The sequence below is a fragment of the Heterocephalus glaber genome, unplaced genomic scaffold, assembly GCF_053883595.1.
Source record: "Heterocephalus glaber isolate CG9 unplaced genomic scaffold, H.glaber_assembly_v1.0 deba00001509, whole genome shotgun sequence".
NCBI lineage: Eukaryota > Metazoa > Chordata > Mammalia > Rodentia > Bathyergidae > Heterocephalus > Heterocephalus glaber.
Genome location: NW_028258325.1, coordinates 2,794,450 through 2,818,864, shown reverse-complemented (window position 1 = coordinate 2,818,864; position 24,415 = coordinate 2,794,450). Strand labels below are relative to the sequence as shown.

Sequence of the window (24,415 nt, the reverse complement as noted above, 5' to 3'; positions counted from 1 at the left end):
TGCTGGACCTTCTCACACCGTGCCAGGCACAGGGGACAACAGACTCTGCTCACCCCAGCTCAGTGTGTGTGAAAAACGCTGCCATGGGCCTGAGTGACAGGAGCACGGGGAGCACGGGGAGCCCAGAAGGGCCAAGGTGGACTCAGCCTCCCAGGGAGGACCCCTCAACCTCATGAGCGCCTGTGGCTTGTGGCTTTCTCGCCTTGCCTTGTCCCCTCCGGGCTACCATGCTCGGTGTTTCCAGGTCAGGAAGCCACACTCAGGAAGGTGCCCCAGCGCCAAGACCACTAGATGCACGCCACGGCTCAGAGCCCAGTCCCGTGCCCCCCACAGCCCGGCCGCCCCACCCCAGGACAACAGCCACAAACGCACAGGGAAGGGGAGCCAGGCTCCCATCACAGGAGGGACCAGAGATACCAATTAGAGCCACGGAGAGCATGAAATTACCTGGTGTGCACCCAGCCATCATCCCCACCTGCCATTAGAGAAATGCCTGGAGGTCCTCCCAGGTCTCAGGGTGCCCTCCTCCCAGCCACCCCCAGATAATGGCCACTTCAGAAATCTTCTTCCAACGGATTCCGCCTCCAGCCGCCTGCCACTTGCTCTTAGCATCCTCTGGATGCCCACTGCAGCAGCCCTGCCTTCCTGGGGTGGTGGGGAGGGGACACACTCCCCTGCTCGGAGGGGTCCCTGGGAACATGCCAGGCCCAGAGCCCACAGGGAGCTGTTGCTACCACTCACCCCCACCCTCTTCCCCTTGGGAAGCACTGTTCCTGCTGGGTCCTACGCCATGGCAAAGGGCCATATTGCGGTCAGTGGGGAGACAGCCTTGGGGAAAGCACACGGGGGCCAGAGAGCCCCAAGATCGAATTCCTACCCTGCCGTGTGAGGCCCAGTGACTGCAGCCCCCCGAGCCTCTAGTCGCACCCTGAAAAACAGTGAGGCTCCTCCCTGCCGGGGAATGTAGGGACCAGCCCTGGCCACGCAGGTCCCAGGAGGTTCTGGGAGGGGTGCACCCCCGCCAGGGCTCTAGACGCCCACCTCGCCCCAAGGCCTCCAGCTCCACTCTCAGTTTCCCAACTGCACAAGGCGCGGCTGGTTTGCGGCTGGATTTTCCAGCTCCGCAGAGGCTGTCAGATCCCGGTGGGTGGGTGCGGCGAGAGAGGCCGGCCCGCCGCGCAGGGGCCAGGACTGGAGAGGGACGCGCGCAGATTGGGCCAGGTCCGACAGCCGCATGGGCTCCGGGCCCTCAGACCGGCGGCGCCGGCGACCCAGACACCGAGAGCGGCCTGACATCCCCAACCACAGCCCAGAGGAACCGCGCCAGGGCGGCGCCCCCTGCTGCAGAGCCCCGCCGGCCATCTCACCTCTCCCCTGGCCCGCACTGAGGTGGCCCCGGAGCCCCTCGACCAGATCCTCTGGCCTTCAGCCTGGAGCAACCCCGGGTCCCTGAAAAGCAAAGGAGGGGCGCCTGTCCGCCAGCCCTGCGCAGCCACCGGCTCGGCGCGGTGGCCAGCGATTCCTGCGCGCGCTACCCAGCTATGCGCCGGGCACAGCGCCTGGGCCTACGCGCCGACCCCCACAGGCTGCAAACCCCAGGTGCAAAAGTTGGCGGCGCCTCTGGCGATTTTGCCCCTGCAGCAGGTGCAGCCTTCGAACGCCACCCGGCCCTCGCGCCCCCGGCACGCAGCGGGCAGACGCGGCGGCCTCCAGTCCCCAGCTCTCACCTGCACTCATCGCGGCGGCGGATCGGGGCCCCGGCAGTCGCAGTGCTGCGACACCCGACACCCGGCCAGGAGGTGCCGCGTCCGCGCGTTCCTCCGCGCACCAGGCCGACAGTCCCGCAGCGCCGCAGCCCGCGCCGCCCGCCCCGCCCCCGGCGGCCCCGCCCCTCTCCGCCCCGCCCACCGGGCCCCGCCCCGTGCCCTCGCCCGCCCTCGTGCCGGGCGCACCCTGGGAAGTGTAGGCGCCCCGCCCCTGCCGCGCGCCCCCGCGCCGCCGCCTCCGGACGCGGGGACTACGGAGAGGGCGGGCGCCAGGACGCGCAGGCGCAGAGGCTCGGCCGCCCGCGGACGCTCCGACCCTGGGGGGCCGTCCCGAGGCCTTGGCCCGGGACCAGGGGCCGGCGGCTTCGGGAGCTCGGAGCTCTCCGGAGAAGAGCGAGCTCTGAGAAGCCCTTGTGCCGGGGAAGGCGTTCTGTGCCAACCCCCTCTTTCCCACTCCACAGGGGGAAACCGAGGCGGGCGAGGGCGGGCCAGGCAGATTAGCTGACGTCCCTGGGCAGCGCTGTGCCTCTGTCTTGCCACGCACCTTGGCTCCCTGCGACCTCCACCCCGCTCGGGCCCTGGCCCTGGCCCTGGCCCTGGGGTCGCGCACTGAGGTGCCCACGCAGTGACCCGACTTCCCCTCTGTGAAGCCGGGACCTCAGGCTGTGGGCTGGGACAGGAGAGGGAGTCAGGGAAAGGGGAGCGCAGGTGGTCCCCACTGTGTTCCTGCCGCGACAGCAGGTGGGCTGCAGAGGGGCAGGGGGAGATGGGACAGAGCCAGGGTGCAGGGGGCAAGGAGCTGGCGTTGGGCCGGGCTGTTGGGAGAGGCCGTGGAGGGGAGAGGGCTGGGCACAAAGATGTGGGTAGGACGGGACTACTAGAACAGGACTACTAGAACTGGAGCAGAATCCCCACACCCACAAACGCAAACATCTCATACTTCCATCTCAATCAAAAAGGGCAGGCTGGAGCCCGGAGTACAAGGCCCCCGAGAGCTGGAGTCCTGGGGAACCAGCCCAGCCAGGATCCCCTGGGACCCAGGGTGCTGAGCCCGCAGCCTTGGGCCGGCCCTGCTGCCTGCCACCCCCCCCCAGCCTGATATGGATAGAAGGGGCACTGGACAGGTCAGGGTCCTGCACCCAGTCCGGCCCCACCACAGCCCCTTCCGCTGTGGGCACCAAGGCCCCATCCCAAGTGGCCGAGGGAGGGAGGCATGGTGGGCTGGGGAGGTGGCCCTGGGTCACTGCCTGGGGGACCCTGGCCTGTCCACCTGCTCCTGAAAGGTTGGTGACACCACTCGGCCTTCGTCCTTGGACTTGGAGCAGTCCCTGCTCTTCAGGACAGGTCTGAGGACCACGTGAGCTCATGGTGCAGCGACCAGCATGAGAGGGGTCAGTGCGAGTCTTCAGTGCTGTGATTATGCCATCATCATTGCCCTTGGTGTCTAATTCGAGGACAGAGCAGGCAGCTGCAAACGCCTATTGAAACGAGGAGCCCAAGAGGTGGGCTGGGCACCCACCCAGCCCAGGAGCAGCCCTGCTCCCACCTGGCCTCTGTCACCTGCTGATCAGAAGCATGGGCCCCACCATGTCTCCAGGGCTCCTGAGGGCCTCCTAGGAGGCCATGATGCTCTCTGCCGCTGAAGCCCTCAGCAGCAACCTTGTGAGTCTAGCTGCCCTGGCTGGCCCTGTTCCAGTGTCCCTAGAGCCTGGTGTGTGGCTCCCAGGAGAGCTGGCCCGGCTCTGGGAGCAGGAGCCTTCACAGGGGTGGAGGCTGGGGTCATGGCAGTTCTTAACCTGGAGGGACCAGGTGCCCAGGCGCCAGCACTTTCTTCCCAGAAGCCCTGCCCGGGTCACCCAGCAGGTTGGTGGCAAGGAAGGGGCCGGCCTGGGCCCTGTCATTCATTCCCATTCTGTGCCCGCAGAGCCTGGACCTCGGGGGATTTGCCTTGAAGAATCACTTGATTCCAGTCAGCTGAACTGGACTCTGACTCGAGTCCCTGGGGCTGTGGACCCGTGTGACCCGGAGCCGCTGGCTTCTCCTCTCCGTACCTCAGCTCACTCAGCCTATAAGTCACAGTGTGCGCCCTCAAGACTGCTGGCATAAGTGAGTCGTGTTGAGGTGAACATTTTTAGCTCTGCTGAGAAATCAGGCAGGGCTCCGTAAATGACAGGTATTATGGTAATTATTGTTACTGAAACCAACCAGGGAGAGGTGCGTGCCCTCGAGAGGCCCTTAGACTCACGTGCATTGTATTCATTCATATAACAATTTATTAGAACCCTTTGATATGCTAAACTCCATTCCAGTGAAGAAAAGAGGCAAGTTAGTCTCCCGAGTCACGTGATTCTTAGCGAAAAGAGCAGCCTGCTGGGCGGGGGTCGGAGGCATGCTGAGGGGCTTGTGGACACCGGCTACCGGGGGTGACCCTTCCATGTCTGGCAGGAAGCTGAGCATGTAGCTCAGAGGTAGGATGTTGGCCTAGAATGCACAAGGCCCAGGTTCGAACCCCAGTACTGCCAGAAAGAAGACCATCAGTGACGCCGAAGAGCTGGGCTGCAGTGGGCAGAGGCAGGAGGAGGACCTGGGGACAGCAGAGCCCCACCCTGCTTTTCCTGCCCAGCTCACACCCGGGCCACCTGGGGATCCCCACTTGGCCTCTGCCCCCTTGAAGCAGGCAGCATGGGGACCTTGGGTCCTCCCACCTGGGTGCTTAGGAAGTGTCCCTCCCAGTGGGGGTTCCTGCCAGCCCTCACAGGGGTGGCTGGGGCCGTGGCCCTGTCCCTGTCCTCCCAGCTCTGGCCCCATTCAGACTTCTGCCCACTGTCCCTGCCTGAGGCTGGCCAGGTCCCATCTGTCCTAGCCCTTACATGACCCTGAGCAGGCCCGTGTCTCCTCTGCTCTGCAGGCTGGGGGAGAGCACTGAGGGTCACCGTGTGCCCTGGAAGTCCTTGTGTTGGAGATGTAACCCAAGAGTCACATGTGTTTGGAGGTGGGTCCTCTGAGGGTGGTTGGGGTTCCCTGAGGCCCTGACAGTGGCCCTGTGGTGGCATGCTGTCTCTCCCTGTGGGATGCCTCACAGTGCCGCCCACGATCTTGGACTTCCAGCCCCCACAGCCCTGAGCTCAGGAACCTTCTGTGAGCTGGGGTGGGTGTCACAGCAACAGGCAGCCAGCTGGAATGGAGAGAGACAGCTGAGTCCCAGCAGGAGGGGTGGGGTCTCGCCCCCGTGCTGTCCCAGATGCAGCGCTGGCTTCGGGGTTCCATCTGCCTTCTGGGGTCAGGAAACAGACACCTTGCCCTGCCCTCCTGATGGCGCCTGGGCTCTGGTAGGATGATGGCATCACTGGGCCGAGATGTTAGAGTCCCGGGCCCCTTGGGGGGACATGCTCGGTGCCATCAGGCGGATGACAGGCTCTCAGTAGGGTGGAGCCTTCAGTGGGACCCTGGGGACTCGCAAGGGAGCTCCCCCTGCCCTCCCCTTCTGAGGACGTCTGCACCACTCATGGGAAGGGCCGGGCAGGTCCCTGTGTTTCATGGGTTTCTTCTCAGGACCCCGTTGTCATCACCCTCACTGTGCAGGTGGGGAGCTGAGGCTGGAGCTAACCCTGTGAGCGGAGCACAGCGGGCCCTTCTGAAGAGCCAGCCTGCATCCTGGGCACACGCCCGTCCTGAACCTGTCGTTGCCTGCAAGGGGCACTGGAATCCAGGGCCTGAGTGCCGGCCCATGACGGGGACACCTGCCCACTGGGTCTCTCAGTGCCGGGCCCTCTGCCTGGGCTCTGGACAGCCCAGGCTGCCTGTGGGTGTCAGCTGAGATCACTCCTCTTTGGAGAAGCCCCTGGACCCTGGCTGGGAGACCCCACCTCCACTGGCCAGGGCCCTGTCTACCCCACCAGACCCCTCCATGTCTCAGATTTTATGTCCTGCCTGGCTCTGTCACCAGACATCAGGCCTCCCAGGCCAGGCTCCGTCCAGCGCATCCTGGGGTCTCCAGCCCATGCTGGTCTCTGGAGCATCTTGGGGTCTCCCATGCACCCTGGGGCATCCAGAGCACGCTGCGTCTCTGGGGCATTCAAAGTGTCCATTCTGGAGTCTCCCACACGGGACAGCAGCCACTGGCAGTGAGGTCAGCGCGTGGCCCACACTGCAGTCCCATTGGTTGCCTGCTACAGAGGAGGGAGGTCAGACCCGCCCTGTGTCCCTCTCAGCCCCCTGCCACCACCCCATGTCTGCTGCAGCTTCCCACAACTTGCTGCTGTGGTAGCAGCGTGATGCGGCCCGGCTCACCTGGGACCTGGTCTAGAAAGAAGGTGTGGAACCCCAGCTGGGTGGAAGTCCTGCAAATCAAGATTCGTGGTGACAAACAGAGCAGGCAGTGTCCAGGTGCTGAGCAGCCTGCACGGACTGGAGTGGCCGGGTCTTCTCTTGGCAAAGCTGCAGGTTTTTTTGTCCCGTCCTCACCTCCCATTGCGTCCCCGAAATTGATTTACTTACAGCCAAATGGAGAAACAAATGAAATATGATTTCATTGTGGGAGCTTTCCAATGGCTCAATAATTTAAAACTGTGCCACATGAAACCAGGAGTAAAAATAGCACAAGACTCCCAGCTCCAGCCTCTCTGAAACGCAGGTCCCCGCACCTGGGTCATCAGCTGCGGTAGGCCGGCCTCATGGGCGTGCACCCGGGGCTCACCTGAGTCCTGCAGGTGGACGGAAGGGACCGGTGCTCTCTTGGGAGTTTCCCCACCATTCCAGCTGCCCAGGAACTCAGTCCTTCATGGACTCAGCAACATGTTTGCATCACAGAGAAACCAGGAGAGAGGAGAGGTCATTCAGTCCCAGGGACCAAATGAGGTAGAGGACCCAGGCCTGATCCCAGAAGTGACTCCCGCAGAACCAGGCTTGGGTTTGCTGGCCCGCTGGAGGGACTTGGTGCCTGCACAGAGACAGAATCAGAGCGTGCGTGAGAGAGGGAGGGAAGGAAAAGCAAGCTGCAGGGCTGAGGCCAGGTGCCGTGTTGCTGAGCACCTGCTGTATACCAGCCCATGTGCAGGAGAGGAGGGATCAGGACTGCTGGTGTGGGCCCTCGGGGACACGAGAGACAAAAGCGCACTCAGCAAGGCTGCATCACAGCGCAGGCTTTGGGGAAGGGCTCACAGTCATGCAGGCCAGAGGTCTGAGCTCTGGGGACGGCAGGCGTTCCTCTGAGGTTGGAGGGGCGTCCCAGGCCCCTGTCCCAGTGTGTTGGAAGCCTTGCTGCTGTCTGTCCATGTTCACACGGCTCTCCGTGTCTCTGTGTCCCTTTAACAAGGGCGCTGCTGCTCTGGGTCGGAGCCGCCCTGCTGACCTCATCTAGCAAATGGCATCTGCAGCCGCCCAGTTTTTAAGTCAAATCACATTCGAGTTCTGAGAGTTAGGGACTTCAGCGCCCGGATTTCGAGGACACACAGTTCAGCCTGTAACTGTGGTGAGGACGAGGAGAGAGCACTGCATTGTGACTGCTGTGAAGCAGGGCCACAGAGTGGGGGACAGCGAACCCTGGCCCCGGCAGGAATCTTGGAGACAGCGCTGGGTCCGAGCTGGGAGGGAGGAAGCTCAGGAGCCCCAGAAAGCGGGTGCCAGTCAGCACGGCCATGCCGAGCCCCAGGAGAGGCCACTGGTCACTTGGTAGAGTCCACTGACTGATCAGCTCTGTGAAGTCAGACTTGGGTACACAGGCAGAGTGGGGAAACCCAGGGGTCCCAGCAAGCAGAAGGCAGGGAGACTGGCCACAGCCTCGTGGCCCGGCCCACACTTGACCTGCCACAGCTGGGGAGACCCCGGCGCCCAAGGGTGCGTGCCTCGCTGGATTGTTTCCAATCCCTGCTGCTTCCTGGGGAGCGGGACAGGAAGGATGTGACCCTGGTGTATCAGACCACTGGGCCCCATCCTTCCAGAAAGCCAGGCCCTGCTTGCTGTTTGCTCGCCCAAGGCGCAGGCAGACCTGGCTCCCGATGTCCTCACTGTGTGGAGAGGCCGACCATGTCCAGGTGACAGGGAAGGCGTCGCACCAGGGAGCCAGGCTGGACCCATGGTGCCAGGTTGGACCCACGGTACGCAGCTGACTCACCTGATGACTGTCCTCCTCACCTCTCTCCTCTGTCCTCCTTTGCCTCCCAGAGGAGGAAACAGAGGAACCAGGGGGCACACCCTCCCAGGGTCTCCCTGGGTCACCAATAGGGAGCAGAAGCCGGACCCCATCTGCTCCAGCCCGCCGCCCTGCTCCTCCTCCTCCCTCCAGGCTCAGGGTCAGGGTCGAGCCCTGTAGCTTTCAGTGGCTTTAAACAGCACACATTTACTTCTACAGGTGTGTGTCATGGGGCTCAGGCCAGGTGTCGCCCCAGGGCTGTGGCCTCATCCCAGGGATCTGAGGGTGTGTGTTGGCCAAGGCGCACCACTGTGACAGAACACCCAACAGAAAGGGCTTAAAGGGGAGGGTCTCAACGGCTCTGGGGTTCAATCCATGACCAGCTGGCTCCCTTGGGGTGTGGGAGGCAGGAACGTCACGGCAGAAGAGAGCTGCTCACAACACGGTGACCAGGAGGCAGAGGCAGAGACAGAGTAGAGCAGTGGCCCGGGACAGGACAGTGCCAGGGTCCCGCCCCACGCCCCACTCCTTCTCCAGGCCCACCCCCTGGCTCTGCCACCACAACAGTGCCACCCAGTGTGAGGGCACCGGTGGCCAGTCCTGTGCTGGTGATGGGTGATCCAGCCTCCACAGAGCCCACCCCTGAGCACTGAGCCTCTCGGGGGACATTTTAGATCGTATCGGGGGACCCACATCCACGCTGGCCACTGGCCAAACCCACGTGTGAGATAGGGCTCGGAGAGGCGGGAGCCATGGGATGGACGGGTCAGGCGGGAGAAGCTGAGGTGTCACAGTGGCACCTGCCCGGCCCTGGTGACCACAGCTGGCCCCACTGAAGCTGTGTGCTGAGCCCAGCTACACCTCGTGCTGCTCCATCCTGTGTTGGCCTCACAGATGTGCCCATGGCTGCCTGACACACCCACCCTGTCACCTGAGCTCTGGGCCGCGGGCTCCGGGGTGGAACTGGCCCATCTGGGCTGGGATCCCGGTAGGCTACGGGCCAAGCGTCTGGGCCACGCCTGTCCCTCTTCTCAGCCGTGGGGTGCTGGGCCCCTAGTTGGGCCTCTGCAGAGTCAGCGGCGTAGGTGACCCGATGCAGTGGCCCAGGGAGGTCAGGCCATGTGGGGTGCAGTGCTGGGTCACTGCCAGCACTCGGTCAGCTGTGCAGGAGTGGGTGCATCCCATGTACCCACCTGCCCAGGCCCCGCCTTGTCCCCCTGGGGTGCTTGTGCCCAGGCCCCATTGGGGGTCTTCAGGGCCGGAGCTTGGGTCAGAAGCAGGAGCCCAGCGCCCTCCGGAGAGCTGGTTTGGGGCTTCCTGCCACTCCCCGGGCTCCCACTAGAGGGCAGTGGAGCTGTCTCCACCCCGCAGACTGGGCACCAGCTGAGGCTCAGTTCCTAGGAGGAGCTGCAGCGCCTCTGACGGGAAACCGAGGCGGGGCTGACCCAGAGCCGCCCAGGAGACAGCTGGCTGCCCGGGGCCCACGCGCGCAGTGTCCACAGTGCCACACACGGGCAGGTGACATCTGGGGTCGCGGGAGACACCCGTCCGGGCCTGCAGAGACGGCGGCCCTGTGTATGAGAGTCTGCCCCCCCCCCCTGGGGGCAGCTGGGGTAGAAACCACCAGCATCGCCTTTGGCCTCACCTGACGGGGGCCTTTTTCTGGTGGTAAAAATGGACACGTTGTGAATGTGAAGCTCACACACTCAGACATCATGGGGGAGACAGTGACCACCCTGCCCAGCAGCCGGCCGCAGCGGATGTTTTTGTACCCTTCTGTCCAGTGTTTTTCTCTAAAGAACATTTTAATTAATTATTACTTTACTTTGGGGCACCAGGCATAGAACCCAGGGCCTTTGCACTAAACTACATCCCACACCCATTTTTCTGAGACAGGGTCTCTCTACTTTAACCAGGCTCAGCTTGTCCTTGTGATTCTCCTGCCTCAGCCTCCCAGAGTGCTAGGATTACAAGCCTGATTTTAAAAGCATTTTTAAATTCAACCAACTGAGGGTTGACTGTTTTTTTTAAAAGCTGCATCCGTATTAAACATGTACAGCACATTTTCTTGTCACTATTCCCTGCACGATAGTGTCCAACAACTATTTCCTCGGGGTTCACGTTGCCTCCGGTAAGTCATCTAGAAATGATTCAGAGTTCAGGAGAGCTGGCTACAATAGTGCGGACCTGTAATCCGCGCTTCTCCGGAGGCTGAGGCAAGAGGATTGCAAATTCAAGGCCAGCCTGGGCCCCTTGTAAGACTCTGCCTCAGAGTACAATAAAAACAGCTGGAGATGTAGCCCCAAGGCCAAGCTCCTGCCCAGAAGCATGTGTGGGCCCCTGGCTTCAGTCCCCAGTCCCAGGGAGGTGGCTGTAGGGCTGCGCCCCAGGGGGACCTGAGCTCAGGACCTGTGTGGCCTTGGGACGCACTGTGTGAAGCTGTGACCTCCCCTGTCATCCTCCCTGGGCCTGCCCTGCTGCCCCGTCCCCACCTGGCAGGGGAGCAAGCTCGGCCCCAGGCACAGTAGGCCACCGAGTGGAGCTTCTCTCCCTGCCTGGGGTCCTGGCATTACCGGGTCTCTGTGCCTCTCTGGAGTCCTCACTCAGGGTTCCCTGTCACCCTTCTCGGGGTGCCCACCCCATGGGCTCCTGCAGCTGTGTGAGCTCAGCCCCGCTGGGTTCTTGGGAGCCTGGCTGCACTGTTAGGGCCACGGGAGCCAAAGGAAGGTAAGCTTGGCTGAATTTTTTTCAAGCAAGATTTCTAAAACCATCTTTCAACAGATATGAGCAAATTGAGGATTTGGGAGGGGTGCATGTGTGTGTGTGGGGGGGTTGATTTTTGGTTTTTTGAGACAGTCTCACTATGTAGTCCAGGCTGGCCTTGAACTCACTATGTAGCCTAGGCTGGCCTTGAATTCGCAGTGATCCTCCTGCCTCAGCCTCCCTAGTGGCCAGTTTATGTTTTTAACAATTCTGGGCTTCCAGGTGCCAGTTCCCACAGCACAGCAAATTTGACACATATTAAACACACCAACCAAACCCTCCTTTTGTGTGGATTCTGAGGCAGGGAAAGCTGGATGAGAGGTAGTGAGTGGGAGGCTCAGTGGCAGACCCTGTCCCTGGACCCCTGGAGAAGGGCACTTGCTCCTGGCCTCCTCTGACCCCTCAGCCGGCAGTGCAGGGCACAGGGGAGAACCATGCTTTCCCCACTGTTGCAGGTACATGGGGGACCTGGCCCAGAAACGGCTCCTTGGGTGGCTTGCAGATGGGGAAACTGAGGCCCAAAGAAGGGCATGGGGCTGGAATGGAAGACGCTGGCTCCAGGTTGGGGTCAAAGGACAGAATCTCCACAGGAGCGGCTTCCAGGCTCCGGGGCCTGGCAGTGGGTACCCTGTGTGGTAGGGGAAGGGGCCCTTGAGGTGCTGCCCAGGTCCTGCGAGCAGCAGAGGCCCAGGGCCCTGTGTGGAATCCGACCCTGCAGCGGCCCCGGGTTCCAGCAGCCACCCAGGGTCGGGGCCACAGGCATGGGTCACAGGGTTCCAGGGCCCCCTCCTTCCCCGATGGACTCTGCCAGGGACACTCAGCCCCAGCCCAGCAGCCCGGGTGGGGATGGACTCCAGGATCTTCGCTGGGAAATCACCGAGGCAACAAAAGTGAGTGCAGCCAGCAAGCACCACACTGCCTGCGGCCAAGGAAGGTGAGGACCTTGGCCACCAGCCAGCCGGGGTAAGAAAGAAGCCTGCACCCCAGGGGGACAGCTGCAGGGACTTGACCATGAGCTGCCATTAGGGGCAGGCTCAGCGGTCTCCTAAGGGAAAGCAGGGAGAGGGGTGAGCCAGCTGACGCTGCATTCATTCATTCGCTGATTTGTTCATTCAGGCCCAAGATCTGGGCACGGTGAGTCAGTCTCAGGCACATTCGCCTGGGGATCTAGGGCATCGCTTTAAGCCCTCAACCTTTCTCTTCTCTTCTCATTTCTTTTCTTTTTGTACTTCTCTTCTTTTTTCTTTTCTTTTCTTTTTTGAGACAGAGCCTTGCTATGTAGCAAGGCTGGTCATGAACTCACTGTGTAGCCCAGCCTGGCCTCAAACTCAAGGCGATCCTCCTGCCTCAGCCTCCCGCCATGCCCAGCTGTAATTGCATTTTATGGAGATTAACTTGGCATTCTTTTTTTTTTTTTTGGTACTGGGGATTGAACTCAGGTCCTTGCGCTTCTGCAGCAGGCAGCGAAACCACTGAGCTAAATCCCCAGCCCCAACTTGGCATTGTTGTATGGAAGACAAAGCTCAATAATAATTTGCATCATTTTACTTACAAATTATCATATATCTATTGGCATTATATGTGCAAGTCTTGGTTTTTTGTTTTCTAATGTGAAAAAATACTGCATTCTAATGAAAATGAAGCTTAATATGTTGATTTTGAAAACAGTATGGGGGGAGTTGGGTTTTTTTTGTTTGGCATCAATAGCACTGGTTGCTTTGAACAAATAATAAAAGCTTTCCGTAGTTGCTTCCTAATCAGAAAAGAGCATTTGACAGCCTGCTACGTTTCCTGTGATTTCTAAATACCAGAGCGATTTTCTGTAGTTAGACTCAGTCAGAACTGTTTCTGTTCCCATGCGTAAGGGCCATTCTGAGTTTTTAATTTGTCTGTGTGTGTAGAAATGAATTCCGGTATGAATAGTTTTGTTGTGTTTTTAGGCATTCAGCAAAACAAGCACCATGGCTGATAAACTCGCCTCCGCTACCTCCCTCATCCTGAGCAACCTAAGAAATGAATCACTGCAGGAAAATTTAAGATTTTCCTGAAGCCACAGCCTTTTAGGCTAAACAGACTGGACAGCTCAAAGGGGTAATTTCAAAGCAGCCATATCTGAATCCACATCTGTGTCTTTTATCACAGACATGCAGCCTTTTATTTGCAGAATTCCTAAAAAGAAAAATTTTATTGCTAACAACTTACCTGCCCAAATAAGGAAACCAGACAAACCTGTTTTTTTCTGTTTTGTTTTTTGGTACCGGGGATCGAACTGGGGTCCTTGAGCTTGCAAGGCAGGAGGCCGAACCACTGAGCTAAATCCCTGGCCAAGACAAACCTGTTTTGTTTGAATAAGCTATGAAAGGCCTGCTAAGGGGTGCTGGGTGACCCCTGCCTCACAGTGACTCCACTCAGGGGCTGGCAGTGTCGGGAGCTTAGGACCCGATGGAATAAATGAGCAGGCAAACTTCTGTGATACTAAATTACTGACCTGCAGGTTTTTCTGACGCTAACCATTCTTTCTCTGTAGGCTCAATTTTTTCAGTGTTTGGGTTAGGGTTTCAGCAGAGGCCAGGACAATATCTGTAGTGGTCAGAATGTTATCCTGCTGTGTACTGTTTACTGTAAATGTTGGTGAGCTGTGGTCAACAAATAGCTTTATATTCCTTAAAAAGAGATCTAGATTTGGGCCGGGCATTTAGCTCAGTGGTTCCACCACCTGCCCTGCAAGCTAAGAATCCAAGTTTGATCCCCAGTACCAAAAAAAGAAGAGATCTAGATTCCCAAGCCCTGCGCTGGGGTGTCCTGACCCTGTGCTTTAGGGACATCCCAGGTGGCCTGCCTGTTTGGGAGTGGGGGTGAGGGGACACTAGGGACTGAACCCACGGCCTTCTCACTGAGCTGCGCACCCGGTCCTTTTTTATTTGGAGTCTCATTAAGGTTCTTACCTGTACAGGCTGGGCTTAAAGTTTTGATCTTCCTACCTCAGCCTCCGGAGTGCTGGGATAACAGGAGTGCACGCCCATGCCTGGCTGCAATTCTCTTGAGCAAGTTGGGTCCGGTTTCTCTGGACACCCATCTTTGCTGACCTCTGTCCACCTGCAGGGGACCCAGCAGCACACAGTAAGTGCTCAGTGAGTGTTTGTGGAACTCCAAGCTTGCGGCCACCAGGGCCTTGCCACAGGATGCCAGAAGGGGCTCAGGCAAGGCTGCTCAGGCTGTCCTACCTCAGCTAAGTGGCCCTGTCCCTGGCCAAAGGTGTGGGGTCCAGGCAGGTGTCCGTTTCCAACCTGCACTTCAAAAGCCCAGACAGGACAGGCCTCCGCCCAGCTCAGGAATGCTGACCCAAGCTGCCCAGGCTCTGGTGGCCGATAAGGAGGGGAAGGTCAGACTTGAGGCCGCCCCTTCCCTCAGGGCGGGCCTGGCCCAGCCTGGGACTGAGATTGGAACTGAGGCCCCACAGGCACCACAGAGCTGCGACCCTGCAGCCTCGCAGGTGACGGTGCAGGCTCCATCTCCCCTACCAGTGCCGGTGTCTGGGCAGGTGAGTCCCCGTCCTGTCGCCCAGTGGGCCTGGCAGGTGGGAGGGCCGGGAGGTGCGTTCAGAGCAGGTGTCCCTGAAACTGCCCGTGCTGAGATCACAGGGCTGGGGTTGTGGGTGACCAGACAGGCGGCCTGGTGTCGCTGTCCCTGTGTGGGAGACAGGAAGAGCTGGGTGTCGTCGGGGGCATGGTGTGCCGGGGTCCTGAGACCAGGTCGGCAGCGGGCCCCGTGGAAGGAGGACTTCCTGGAGGAGGCCCCTGTGGGTTTCTGGCCCTGGCCCCCTGCTTCCGGGCTGAGCGCCTTTGGGAAGTGACTCTGCCTCCCGGGCCTCAGTGTCCCTACCTGTGTGTGCCACGAGGGCCGCCTCTTGTGTGTTCCAAGCAGTGTGGCTCGGAACTGGCTACAGCTGGCGGAGTAGGAATGGGGGACCCTGGAGAGGACAGGGACCTGGAGGCAGGGCCCTCAGTGGCCCAGGCCTTGGCGTGGTGAGGCTGGCCCTGGCCGGCAGGGTGGACTCTGGATGGGATGGGAGGTGAGGGGGCCCCTCTGTGGCTTCGGAGAAGTGCTGGGCCTCTCGGAGCCTCAGTTCCTCCATGCCTGCAGGGAGCCTGGGGCTCAGGGACTGAGAACCTTCCATCCTCCTGCCTCAGCCTCCCGGAAGCTCAGCCTGCTCAGGGTGGCCGTGCTGGGCCTGGGCAGGGTAATCTTTACCACCAGGGATGGGTCCCCCTTGCCGTGGCACAAGTTGCCCAGAGCACTCGCAGGGAGCAGCTGGACTGGGATGCAGTTCCAGAGCCCTGCCTTGGTTTCCCTGCCCCTGCAGGACAGTAAGGCCACGAGTATCTCGGGTTGATGGGGAGGAGGTGTGGCCAGGGGCTGCAGGCCCAGCCCAAGACAGCACCGCAGCTGGGCTGGATGTCACCCTGGGGATTAGCAAGCTCTGGCTCTGTCTACACCGCTGTGATGCTGGGCCCTAAGAGTTTGCTCTTCAGCCGGGTGTGGTGGCGCCTGCCAGAGGCTGAGATAGGAAGATCAGGAAGATCGTCATGAGCTTGAGGCCAGCCTGGGCTACATGGTGCGCTCAAGGCGAGCCTGAACTACACAGAGAGACTCTGTCTCAAAAACAAAAACAAGGGCCAGGGATTTAGCTCAGTGGTTTCGCCGCCTGCTGTGCAAGGGCAAGGACCTGAGTTCAATCCCCGGTACCAAAAAAAAAAGTTGGTTCTCCAAACACATCAGCTTGTTCTGCCCTGCCAAACAGCCTTTGTTTTTACAAAGCAGTGAGGACAATAGCACAGACCCCCATAGCCCCACTGGGTCCCTGGGTCAGCATCTGCGTTACCACAGTGCCGTGCTGGACACAGGCACCAGTACCCACACCCACACCCACACTGCTGTCCTGTCGGGCCGGCCATGCCTCCACAGGCCCCTCTGCCCTATTCTATGGTCCTGGCTGCGACTCTCCAACGCTCCTCTCCGGCTCCTCCAGTAGACTGGGCCCTGCCTGCGGCTCAGTGATTGCTCTCTCTGGACTCCTCCTCACCTCTTTATGTTTTTCCTCAGTCCACATTTGCAGGGCACAGAGGTGTCATCCTCGCAGGGAGCTGGTGCATGCACGTAGCACATCTGCTTTCCGTTTCTGCCCCCCGCTCCCTCACAAGGCCCCTTCCCACTTACCAGAGCTCTACTGCCACTTCCTATTGTCTGTTTTTTCTTTGTTTCTTTAACTTATTTATACATTGTCTTCTCACTGCAGAGAAGTTGTGCAATATTTAACCTCCTGTATCTGATTTATTTCACTTAACATTATGGTCCCAAGGTCCATCCGTTTGTCTACAAACTGCTCAGGTTTGCCCTTCTTTTTTTTTTTTTTGGTACTGGGGATCGAACTCGGGTCCTTGCGCTTGCAGAGCAGGCACCAAAACCACTGAGCTAAATCTCGGCCCAGGTTTGCCCTTCTTAATGGCACAGTAGTGCTCCACTGTGAAGAAACACTACACTTTCCTATCCGCGCATTTGTTGTGGACAGATAGGCTGCTTCCATGGCTCGCGGTTCCACACCCACCATCACAGCAGCACCCAGGAGTTCCCTGCATGCCCCCGTGCCACCCAGGGTGTGCTCAGCCCTCCGCGGTCCCCTTGGCCCAGTGCCAGCACCCCAGACCCGAACGTGCTCCCATGGCTGCTGATGCCCTGCATCCCGCTGCTCCTCTGCTCTCGTGCGTAGTCACTCTGCGTGCTGCCTGGTGTGGGGCAGTGGGACTTCCCTGAGACCCAGCATTTCCAAGGTCTCTGTCTGGGCAGCCCCATCTGCAGCTCCTTGGGCCCCGCCCTCTGTGGACCAAAGGGTAAAGGGCGGCCGCACCCGCTGTTTCCATTTCCAAGGGGCCATTGACCTGCCCTGTGGGTGACAAGGGGGCACCCATGGGTGTCGCTCATCCGATCTGAGCGAGGTGGCAGTGTCTCCTCTCCTGAGACAGTGAGCATCTTCTCAAAGATTTCAAGCAACAGACGGGAGCTGCTGGTCTTTGTCCTGCTGAGGCCACTGTTGGCCAGACATGGGTGCCTGGTGGCAGCCGCTGCCCCTCCTGTGAGCCCCAGTCCTGCCCCCAGGCAGGTGGCAGGGCCAGGGGTGTAGACCCTGCTCACCCCAGCTCCTGGCAGGCAGGATGGGGTGCACCTGTCTATCCCCCACCACTGTCCCCCCAGAAGGACACACTGAGCTGTCTGGGTGTGCTGCAGGACGGGGTGGCCACTGACTATGTTCACAGTCTTGGCCAGGGAGGGATCCTCTTCTCCCCTGACTTAGTTCGGGTCGCTTCTTTCCAGCGTGGACCCGGGGAGGTCCACTTGATACTCGGGTTACTGTCTAATGTGCTTTGCTTTGTTGCTCTCATTGTTCTAGCATGGACAGTGGGGGCTGTGTCAGTTAGGTCTGTGTCCCCCTTGACCTATTGATCCTTCAACCACCCAGTGGTGTATATCAGTTTATCATCAATCTATCTATCCAGTCATCACCTATCATCTATCTAATCCATTATTTATCAATTTATTATTGTCTGTGTATCAATTTGTCATTGATCTATCATCAACCACCTATCATCTATCTGTCTGTCTGTCCGCCTATGCTTATGTCCTTACTTCCTGGCTTCCCAAAAGCTTCCAGTTTACTGTGTCTATTTCCTGCCATGGAACAGATTTCACGGGCTGAGGCAGCCTCCCTGGCTGTCCCCAGGCAAGATTAGGAGTTGTTTGGTGGCCCTGGCCTCTCTACCTGCGCTGTCTCAGCCACTGAGGCTCCGCTGTCCCCTCGGCTGTCCTGAGCACGGGGCTGGAGCTGGAGGCGAGGTCATGTGGTCCAGCTACATCCCAGGATGAAGCCACCTGCTGTCCCACTCCGTGGTGACAGGCATCGCTTCCCTTTGCGGCCCCTCTGCATGCAGGGCAGGTTCTGGCCAGGTGGGCAGCCAGGGCGGGGCAGGGGAGGACTCCCCGGAATCCCTGCTGGGCAGTTGGCCCTGCACCTGTGCCCCTCATGGCCTCTGTGCAAGGGTGAAGGAGTGGAGGCCGTGCCCCCTGTGACAAGGAGAGGAGACCTGCCTGAGGGCTCGCCTGGCCTGGCCTGGGCTCTGGCAACGCCCCTGATGTCACCCAGGAAACACACAGCTGGCCAGGGTAGGTGGGGATGTGAAGGTGCAGGTGCAGCTGTCACCTGTCACCTGCCCAGGGTTGCCGCTCAGGGCCTGCAGGGAAGCCTGTGAAGATGCCACCTGTCCCTGTCTCCAGCGTCTGGGGCAGGTACTGCTGTCCAGGGGGCCGGATGGCTCTGTGAGTGGGAAGTGGACGGAGCCAGGCGTGGTGGCGGACACCTGTAATCCCAGCACTCTGGAGGCTGGAGCAGGAGGACCCAGAGTTTGAGGCCAGCCTGAACTACATAATGAGACCCTGTCTCACAAAAACCAATGAACAAAAATAGTAATAATAAAAGAAAAAAGAAAGTGGATGGAAGGAAAGGGGTTGACATCTTGTCCAGCCCACTCTGGGGGCGAGTGCCCCTTCCGAACGCCTGGGAGTCCGAGCCCTCCAGCGCCTGGGCCACGGGAGCCAGGGGCTGCTGCGATCCTTGTGCTCACTCAGGCTGGGCGCCTGTGGTCATGGGTCACTCAGCCACGCTTGCAGTGTGCCATGCTGTGCCGGGCTCCGGGGCCCTGAGAGCAAGGAGCTGCCGAGGAGGAGGGGCCCTGGCCCCGGGTCAGCAGGCTGCCGGGGGGTGGCATGGTGGGGTGGACTGAGGGGGTGGGGAGATGGCGGTGGGGACCCCTGGTATGGTTGGCTGAGGTGGGAAGCAGCTGTCCAGGCTGCCTTGGAGGCCAGAGCACTGCCTGCAGCCCGGTGGCCGGAGTTCCCCAAGCCCTGCTGCCCCACCTGGTTGCAGGCCCTGGTCTCCGGGAGAGGGTGTGGGGAGAGCTCCACCCCAGCCTGGGAGGGTTCCTGTTTGTGCAAACTAGGGTTGAGATGGGGGGAGGGAAGGGGCTGGCAGGAATGTCAGGAATTCAGTGGCCTCGCCCTGCTTTGGGAATGCTGGGCTCTGGGGTCAGGGTCCTGGGGACCATGGCTCTCAGATCTGAGCAGGGACCTGACTTCCCCAGGCTCTCAAGGACCAGGGCAGCCACAGAGCACCCCCAGAGCCCAGCTCCTACCCCGACTCCTCTGTGCACCCCACAGCCCACAGCCCAGAGGTCCAGGGGGCCTCCAGCCTCCTGTTCCCTGTGCAGACAGCCGTGCGGCCTTTCTGGCCGACTTGCCCCGGGGGCCTCGAAGAGCACTGTTCGGCGGAGTCCTTGTCACAGGCGGCCAGGGCCCTGCCTGCTGGCTGGGCTTCCCCTGCAGGAGAAGCAGTGAGAGGCCTGCTGGCTACAGTCAGTGACTTCCCAGGCAGGGGCCGCACCTGTCGTGGTCCCCACAGAGCCCATGTGCCTGCTGGAGGTCGGGCCAGACTGTGGAGGGAGCCCTTTCCGGCAGGCAGGAGCAAGCGCCTTCCGAACTGCTGACCGCTTCCTGTGGGCCTCTGACCCGGCGGCCGGCCACCCATCCGGCCCAGTGTCATCTGTCACCTGCCCGGCCTGTCTGCTCCCACAGCCTTGTTCTGAATGGGCAGTGTCTGCAGCCTCGGGCCTGCCTGCCACACTGGGCGTCCGTGATCAGCTCTGGTTTTGGCAGCCAAGGCCAAAAATAACAAACAGATGGTGCTGTTCTGATCCCTTCCAGAGCCAGCCACAGGCTGGTCCAGTGGGACTCAGGAATTCGTGGGCCATGCAGTGTGTGGAGGCAGCGGCGTCCTTGTGGTGCTGGGAACCGTGTCCAGACGAGGAATCGGCACAGGAGAGACAGGGCTTCTCGTGGGGCTGGGATCCGGGCTGTCCCTGCCTCCTGTAGGGCCTAGGAGGGCGGCCTGAGTCACTCTTCCTGAGCCTCGGTTTCCCCAGTTGCAACCCTGAAGCATCCACACTGCCACCTCGCCCTCCAGCTGGAGCCTGTCTCTTGTATCCTGGGTCTCTCGTACCCTGGGTCTCGGCCGCTGAAGACAACAAGGACAATGTCTGTGTAGGAGCCTCACAGCCACATGGCACAGTGAGGAGCAGGCACATGGGATCCAGTCCCGCTGCTCCTCCGGGCACCTCTGCCACCCCATAGGCGTCCTCCTCACGTCCTGCCTCCCCATGCCCTCGGCCAGCGTGGCAGGCCTGTCTCCGTGGGACCTGCCCCTGGGCTGGCTTGATGCTGAGCTGCCTTCCGGTCTCCCTCCACCCCACAGTAGGGCACCAACCCCACCCCCACATCCCATGCCCACAGTGACATCGGTCTCTCTGCCTGCTCTGCCAGGGGCCCGTGGTGTCACGCTGACTGCCCAAGGTCCCTTCCTGGCATGTGTTTCTGAGTTCTGCAAGGACCGGGTAGCAGCCAGCCAGAGCTGATGGCAGGTGCAGGAGTCGCTGCCTCTGGGGCCCCACATTCCTGATAGCTGCTCCATCAGTGGCCCCTTGCAGATCCACCCTCGGGGATCCTGGACTACCAGTACCCAGTCACCTGCTGGCTGCAGCCCTGTGGGCCTGGGGCACAGCTGTCTGGGCTACAGCTGGACTTGTGCTGTTCCAAGCTTTCCTGTCCCCCTTTTCCTGCCCTGTACACCCCTTCTTTGCCTGGATTTTCTCTCCAAGGTTCAGGCCAGGAGCCTCTCCTTCCAGGAAGCCTCCCAGAATTTCACCCTCCTCACCCTCCCCTCCCAGGCTTCCCTCTATCCCTGCACCATCAGCTTGGCCATCCTGGTCTCCCCTGCTGGATGGGGACCCAGAAGGCAGAGCTGGGACATCGAGGCCACAGTCATGAGCAGCGGGTGCAGCTCTGAGCCCCAGTGAGTGGAGAGGCAGAGAGCAGAACCCCCCGACAGGCAGGCTGTGCCCGGGGCCCAGCGCGTGGTCTGGACCCTTTCCAGCTGAGATCCCACTCAGGTACGGCTCACTCTGCCCCGGAGAACTGAAAATGGTCTAAAATGACAACATTGGAAACTGTTTTGAGCCAGCCAGCCACAGTGGCGTACTGCTGTAATCCCAGCTACTAGCTCCTCGGAAGGCTGAGGCAGGAGGATGGCAAGAATGTGCCCAGCCCGGCCAACTTAGGGAGACTCTGTGTGAAGATGAAGAAAGAAAAGCCCGGGGATGCAGCTCAGTGGAGAGACTTGCCAGGCAGCACCAGGGCTTCGGTGCCTTCTGGTACAGTTTTGTGCGCAGGGCCTCTGGGCACTGAGCGTGCAGCCCATCACACTGCTGCTGGCCCCTCCAGGCACACGGCTTCCTCCTGGGCAGGGACCTCGGAAATTTAAGGCAACTGTGTCAGGGTCAGATCGCCATGCTCACCTCCAGCCCTGGAAGGGGGAAACTGAAGCTCAGTAACATGACTTGTGGTTGCAGAGGGACCCACTCGGGCGGGGTTGAGATGGCCTCTTGCACCCGGGCTGGGGGGCTCTGCCCTGCTCCCAGCAGCCCCAGGGCCTGAGGGTCCCTGCTCGGCCCTGGAAGGCAGGGGCGCCCTGAAAGGGGTTGGGGGTTCTCTGGGAAAGTCCCCCAGCAGTGGGCCAAGAGCACAGCTGCAGAGACAAACAGGAAGTGGGGGCTCTGGGCCTGCTGGCTGCAGTGAGGACAAAGGCCTGGACAGGAAGTACCTCTAGCTCCTGTGTGGACACAGAGCCTGCCTGGGCCTGGTCACCAGAGCCTATAGTCAGATGGGCGTCCCCAGGGCTACACCCTCGGGGCAGGCAGGAGGAGGGTGTCCCTCGTGCAGGCTGTGGTGGGTTGGGCACAGCCAGTGCCGTCCACGGGCCCTGCAGAGCCAGGGCCTGGGATCTACTCCTCGTTCTGGGCCTCCTCCTGCATGGGGCGGTTCCCTGCCTGGCCTCCACCTCGCCTTCCAGGGAGGTTCCTGCTCCTAAGCAGTTCGGGCCTGCAGCTTACAGGGAGGTAGAGGCTGGGCCTATGGGGGCTCCTGAGGAAGGAGGACCCCTCTCTTCCCCAGAAGCGTGGCAAGGGTGAGGGTGTTTTGTGCACACAGGAGCACACACGTGTGCCTAGGACACACACACATCAGTGGACACCCTTGTGTATGCAGGAGTTGAAGGGAATAGAGAAGAACTGAGCTCGGCGGGGCTGGCAGCTGGCTGTGACTTCCCCAATCCCTGGGCCACGAGGGAACTGGGTGTCCCCAGGCCTCTCCCCAAGAGCCCTGGGCTGGCAGTGGGCAGGCGGCAGTGGGCAGGCGGCAGGCCTGGCGCCAGCCCAGGGGGAGCTAATGATCAACCTGCCTGCCGGGAGTCCTGCGGCCGGGCTGTGTCTCGCAGAGGAAGTGGGGCCGGAAGCCGGGGAGTGCTGTGCAGCCAGCCCGCTGTGGGCGGCCCCTGCCGGCCCCGGCCAGCTGGAGACAGACCCTGGGACCAGCCTGCCTCGCCCTGCACCCAGCCCGGAGTGGCACCTGGCGCCCGCGTCCTCTGGCCTGGCGGGCCTGGGAGCTGCCTGGGGAGCGGAGAGCAGGTACGGGGGCTCGGGAAGGCCGGGTGAGACGGGCATGGACTGCCCAGCAAGCTGTGTGGACAGAGCTGGTCTTGACATGGTGGATGTAAGAGCGGCTCCCACTTTCACTTTGGAGGGCTTTTCTGACTAACGGGGCTCAGGCAGAGCAGAAACCTGAGCAAGGAGCCATCAGCTGGCCCCAGCAAGTGTCCCCAGGGTCTGCCACCCCACGGATCCCCCTGGGTGACCACAGGCCACATCTACAGACACACAGTGCCAGCACAGTGCCCTTGTGAAGCCCACCGTGCCACTGTGGCTATGACTGGGCCACACCAAGGTCACCCTGGTCTATTAATTTTGGGTTTTTGAGACAGGGTCCCACTATGCAGCCCAGGCTGGCCCCAAACTCAAGGCGATCCTCCTGCCTCAGCCACCCGGGTGCTGGGATTACAGGTGTGCATCACCACACCCACACACCCTTGGTCTGTTAGAAGGCTCCTGGGCCGGGCCTTCTATCCCCAGGCCTTCCTGGACATGTGACCCCTCTGGGTGCCCAGGACCCCACCTGCCTGGCTCAGAGGGGACAGCAGCAGAGCTGGGGAGGGGACAGCAGCTGCCGCAGCACCAGGAGGCTCCTCTGTGTGGTCGCTTCCTCCCCGCTGAGGGCCGTGACTCGGTGCAATCACAGGACAGGCAGGCAGCTAGCAGCAGGGACGATGTCCTCCCGGGGGTCAGCAGGCGGTGCCCTTTGCCTCTGCCCACTCCTGGCCTGGGCTCCTCAGCTTGGCAGTGTCCCCCAGCCCCTGCCTGTGTGGCCACGAGGCCTCCCCCACACTGCCTCTGTCTCCCCTCACAAGAACGCCAGGTCCGAGGTGGGAACACCCTCGTCTAGCGAGGCCTCCTCATGACGGAAGCTAACTTCTTTTGCAAAACATGTTATTCCCCACCAGTTCCTGTTCTGAGGTCCCTTCCAATCGAGATTCACCCCAGGGCTCCGTGTCCTGGCTGCAAACTCAGGGTGGGCGAGCCCAGCTTGGTACCATACACTTATAATTCTGGCACTCAGGAGGCTGAGGCAGGAGGATCACTGCAAGTCCAAGGCCAACCTGGGCTCCATAGTGAGGCCCTGCCTCAAAAAAATCAAAACCAGAAGCAGAACTCAGGTTGGCCAGAGACTAGGCCTGGAGCCTGAGGCTGGCTTGGGTTTGTCTCTCCCAAGAAAGCCAGGAGGAGAGAGCGTCTGCTGCATGCTCAGGGGCCACTTAAACTCAGCACGCTAAGCTGGGGCTGCCGGGTGCCCCAGGCTGCTGAGTCTGCAGTCAGTGTGGTGCCAGGCCTGGGAGGCGGGGAGGCTGTCACTACGCTACGCAGCAGGATGGGCCCCACTTCCTCGCCTCTGAGTGGGGCACGTGTGTGGTCGCAGCGCTGTGTCCTCGGGAAAGGCGGGGAACCCCCGGAGCTGGGACCTTCCCTTTTCTCCGGAAGCGCCTGAGCTCTGTGCCCGGGCCCTTCTGGATCCGCCGGGTCCTGCCCAGGTAGGGGTGGGAGGATGGGTGGCCATTCTGGGCACTGGCCAGGTGGTGCAGGGACCCCGCCTAGGAGCTGCTCTGCCTGAAGAGAGGACATTGAGCTGGCTCCTAAGGACGATGGGCAGGACGGGGGGACCCTGCACGTCAGGAGGTCGGAGCAAGTGCTCTGTGCAGACGCCTCGCTCCCTGTGCATCAGCCAGGCGGACAGCCAGGCGTGAGCCTCCAGTTGCCATGGACAGGCTGGGCAGTGCCTGGTGGGCATCCTCCGGGGAGGAGCCAGGGTGGCTGCCCGGGGAGTGAGGAGAAAGGGCCAAAGTCTGAGGCCCAGCTGGACCTGGGTGTGGGGAGGTGCGAGTGCAGAAGCCACAACCCGAAGGAGACCACGGTGCTCCTCAGGCGTGGCCCTGTGGGGCCAGCCTCCCGGGACAAAGACGGGACAGAGGCATGTGGCTCGTCCTGGCACAAAACTGCCACCCGTGCTGTCGAGGAGGCCCCAGAGCACCGTGCCACAGTTCTGTCACCTGTCTTCCTTTCCTGCCTGCGGCTGCCCTGGGGTCCCCACCGGTCACCAGGGGTGGTCACAGTGAGTCCCACAGGGAGGGCAGGTGGGGTCACTTCTGCAAGCC

General features: G+C 61.0%; 2 protein-coding genes and 2 long non-coding RNA genes across 20 annotated transcripts in view; 2 read left to right on the top strand and 2 right to left on the bottom strand.

Moving 5' to 3' along the window:
• The window catches only part of Ablim2 (actin binding LIM protein family member 2), a 113,677-nt gene extending 111,782 nt beyond the window's left edge, over window positions 1–1,895 (bottom strand). For 6 of the 9 annotated variants that reach the window (XM_087187291.1, XM_087187288.1, XM_087187293.1 and 3 more), the window contains exon 1: window positions 1,728–1,881. In XM_087187291.1, the coding sequence (XP_087043417.1) occupies window positions 1,728–1,737 (10 nt within the window). In that variant the 5' untranslated portion in view covers window positions 1,738–1,881. Of the gene's footprint in view, window positions 1–1,727 lie in introns of all 9 variants that reach the window. The other 3 variants (XM_087187292.1, XM_087187287.1, XM_087187285.1) reach the window with 2 other exon arrangements.
• A 121-nt stretch (window positions 1,896–2,016) lies between these two features.
• LOC110349708 (uncharacterized) lies at window positions 2,017–5,519 on the top strand. The gene is made up of 4 exons (XR_002395898.2): window positions 2,017–3,428; window positions 3,691–3,872; window positions 4,675–4,758; window positions 5,349–5,519. It is a non-coding gene; the product is annotated as an uncharacterized LOC110349708 (long non-coding RNA).
• Window positions 5,520–5,804: 285 nt separating this feature from the next.
• On the bottom strand, window positions 5,805–14,061 carry LOC110349709 (uncharacterized). Its single transcript, XR_002395899.2, has 5 exons — window positions 13,884–14,061; window positions 13,605–13,755; window positions 6,463–6,705; window positions 6,057–6,106; window positions 5,805–5,935 (listed from the first exon to the last, which is right to left on the bottom strand). It is a non-coding gene; the product is annotated as an uncharacterized LOC110349709 (long non-coding RNA).
• Window positions 14,047–24,415, top strand: part of Sh3tc1 (SH3 domain and tetratricopeptide repeats 1) — a 33,123-nt gene continuing 22,754 nt past the window's right edge. For 3 of the 9 annotated variants that reach the window (XM_087187257.1, XM_087187256.1, XM_087187255.1), the window contains exon 1: window positions 18,728–22,280. In XM_087187257.1, coding sequence (XP_087043383.1) covers window positions 22,042–22,280 — 239 coding nt within the window. In that variant the 5' untranslated portion in view covers window positions 18,728–22,041. Of the gene's footprint in view, window positions 14,201–18,550; window positions 22,281–24,415 lie in introns of those variants that run through there. The other 6 variants (XM_087187258.1, XM_087187261.1, XM_087187260.1 and 3 more) reach the window with 5 other exon arrangements.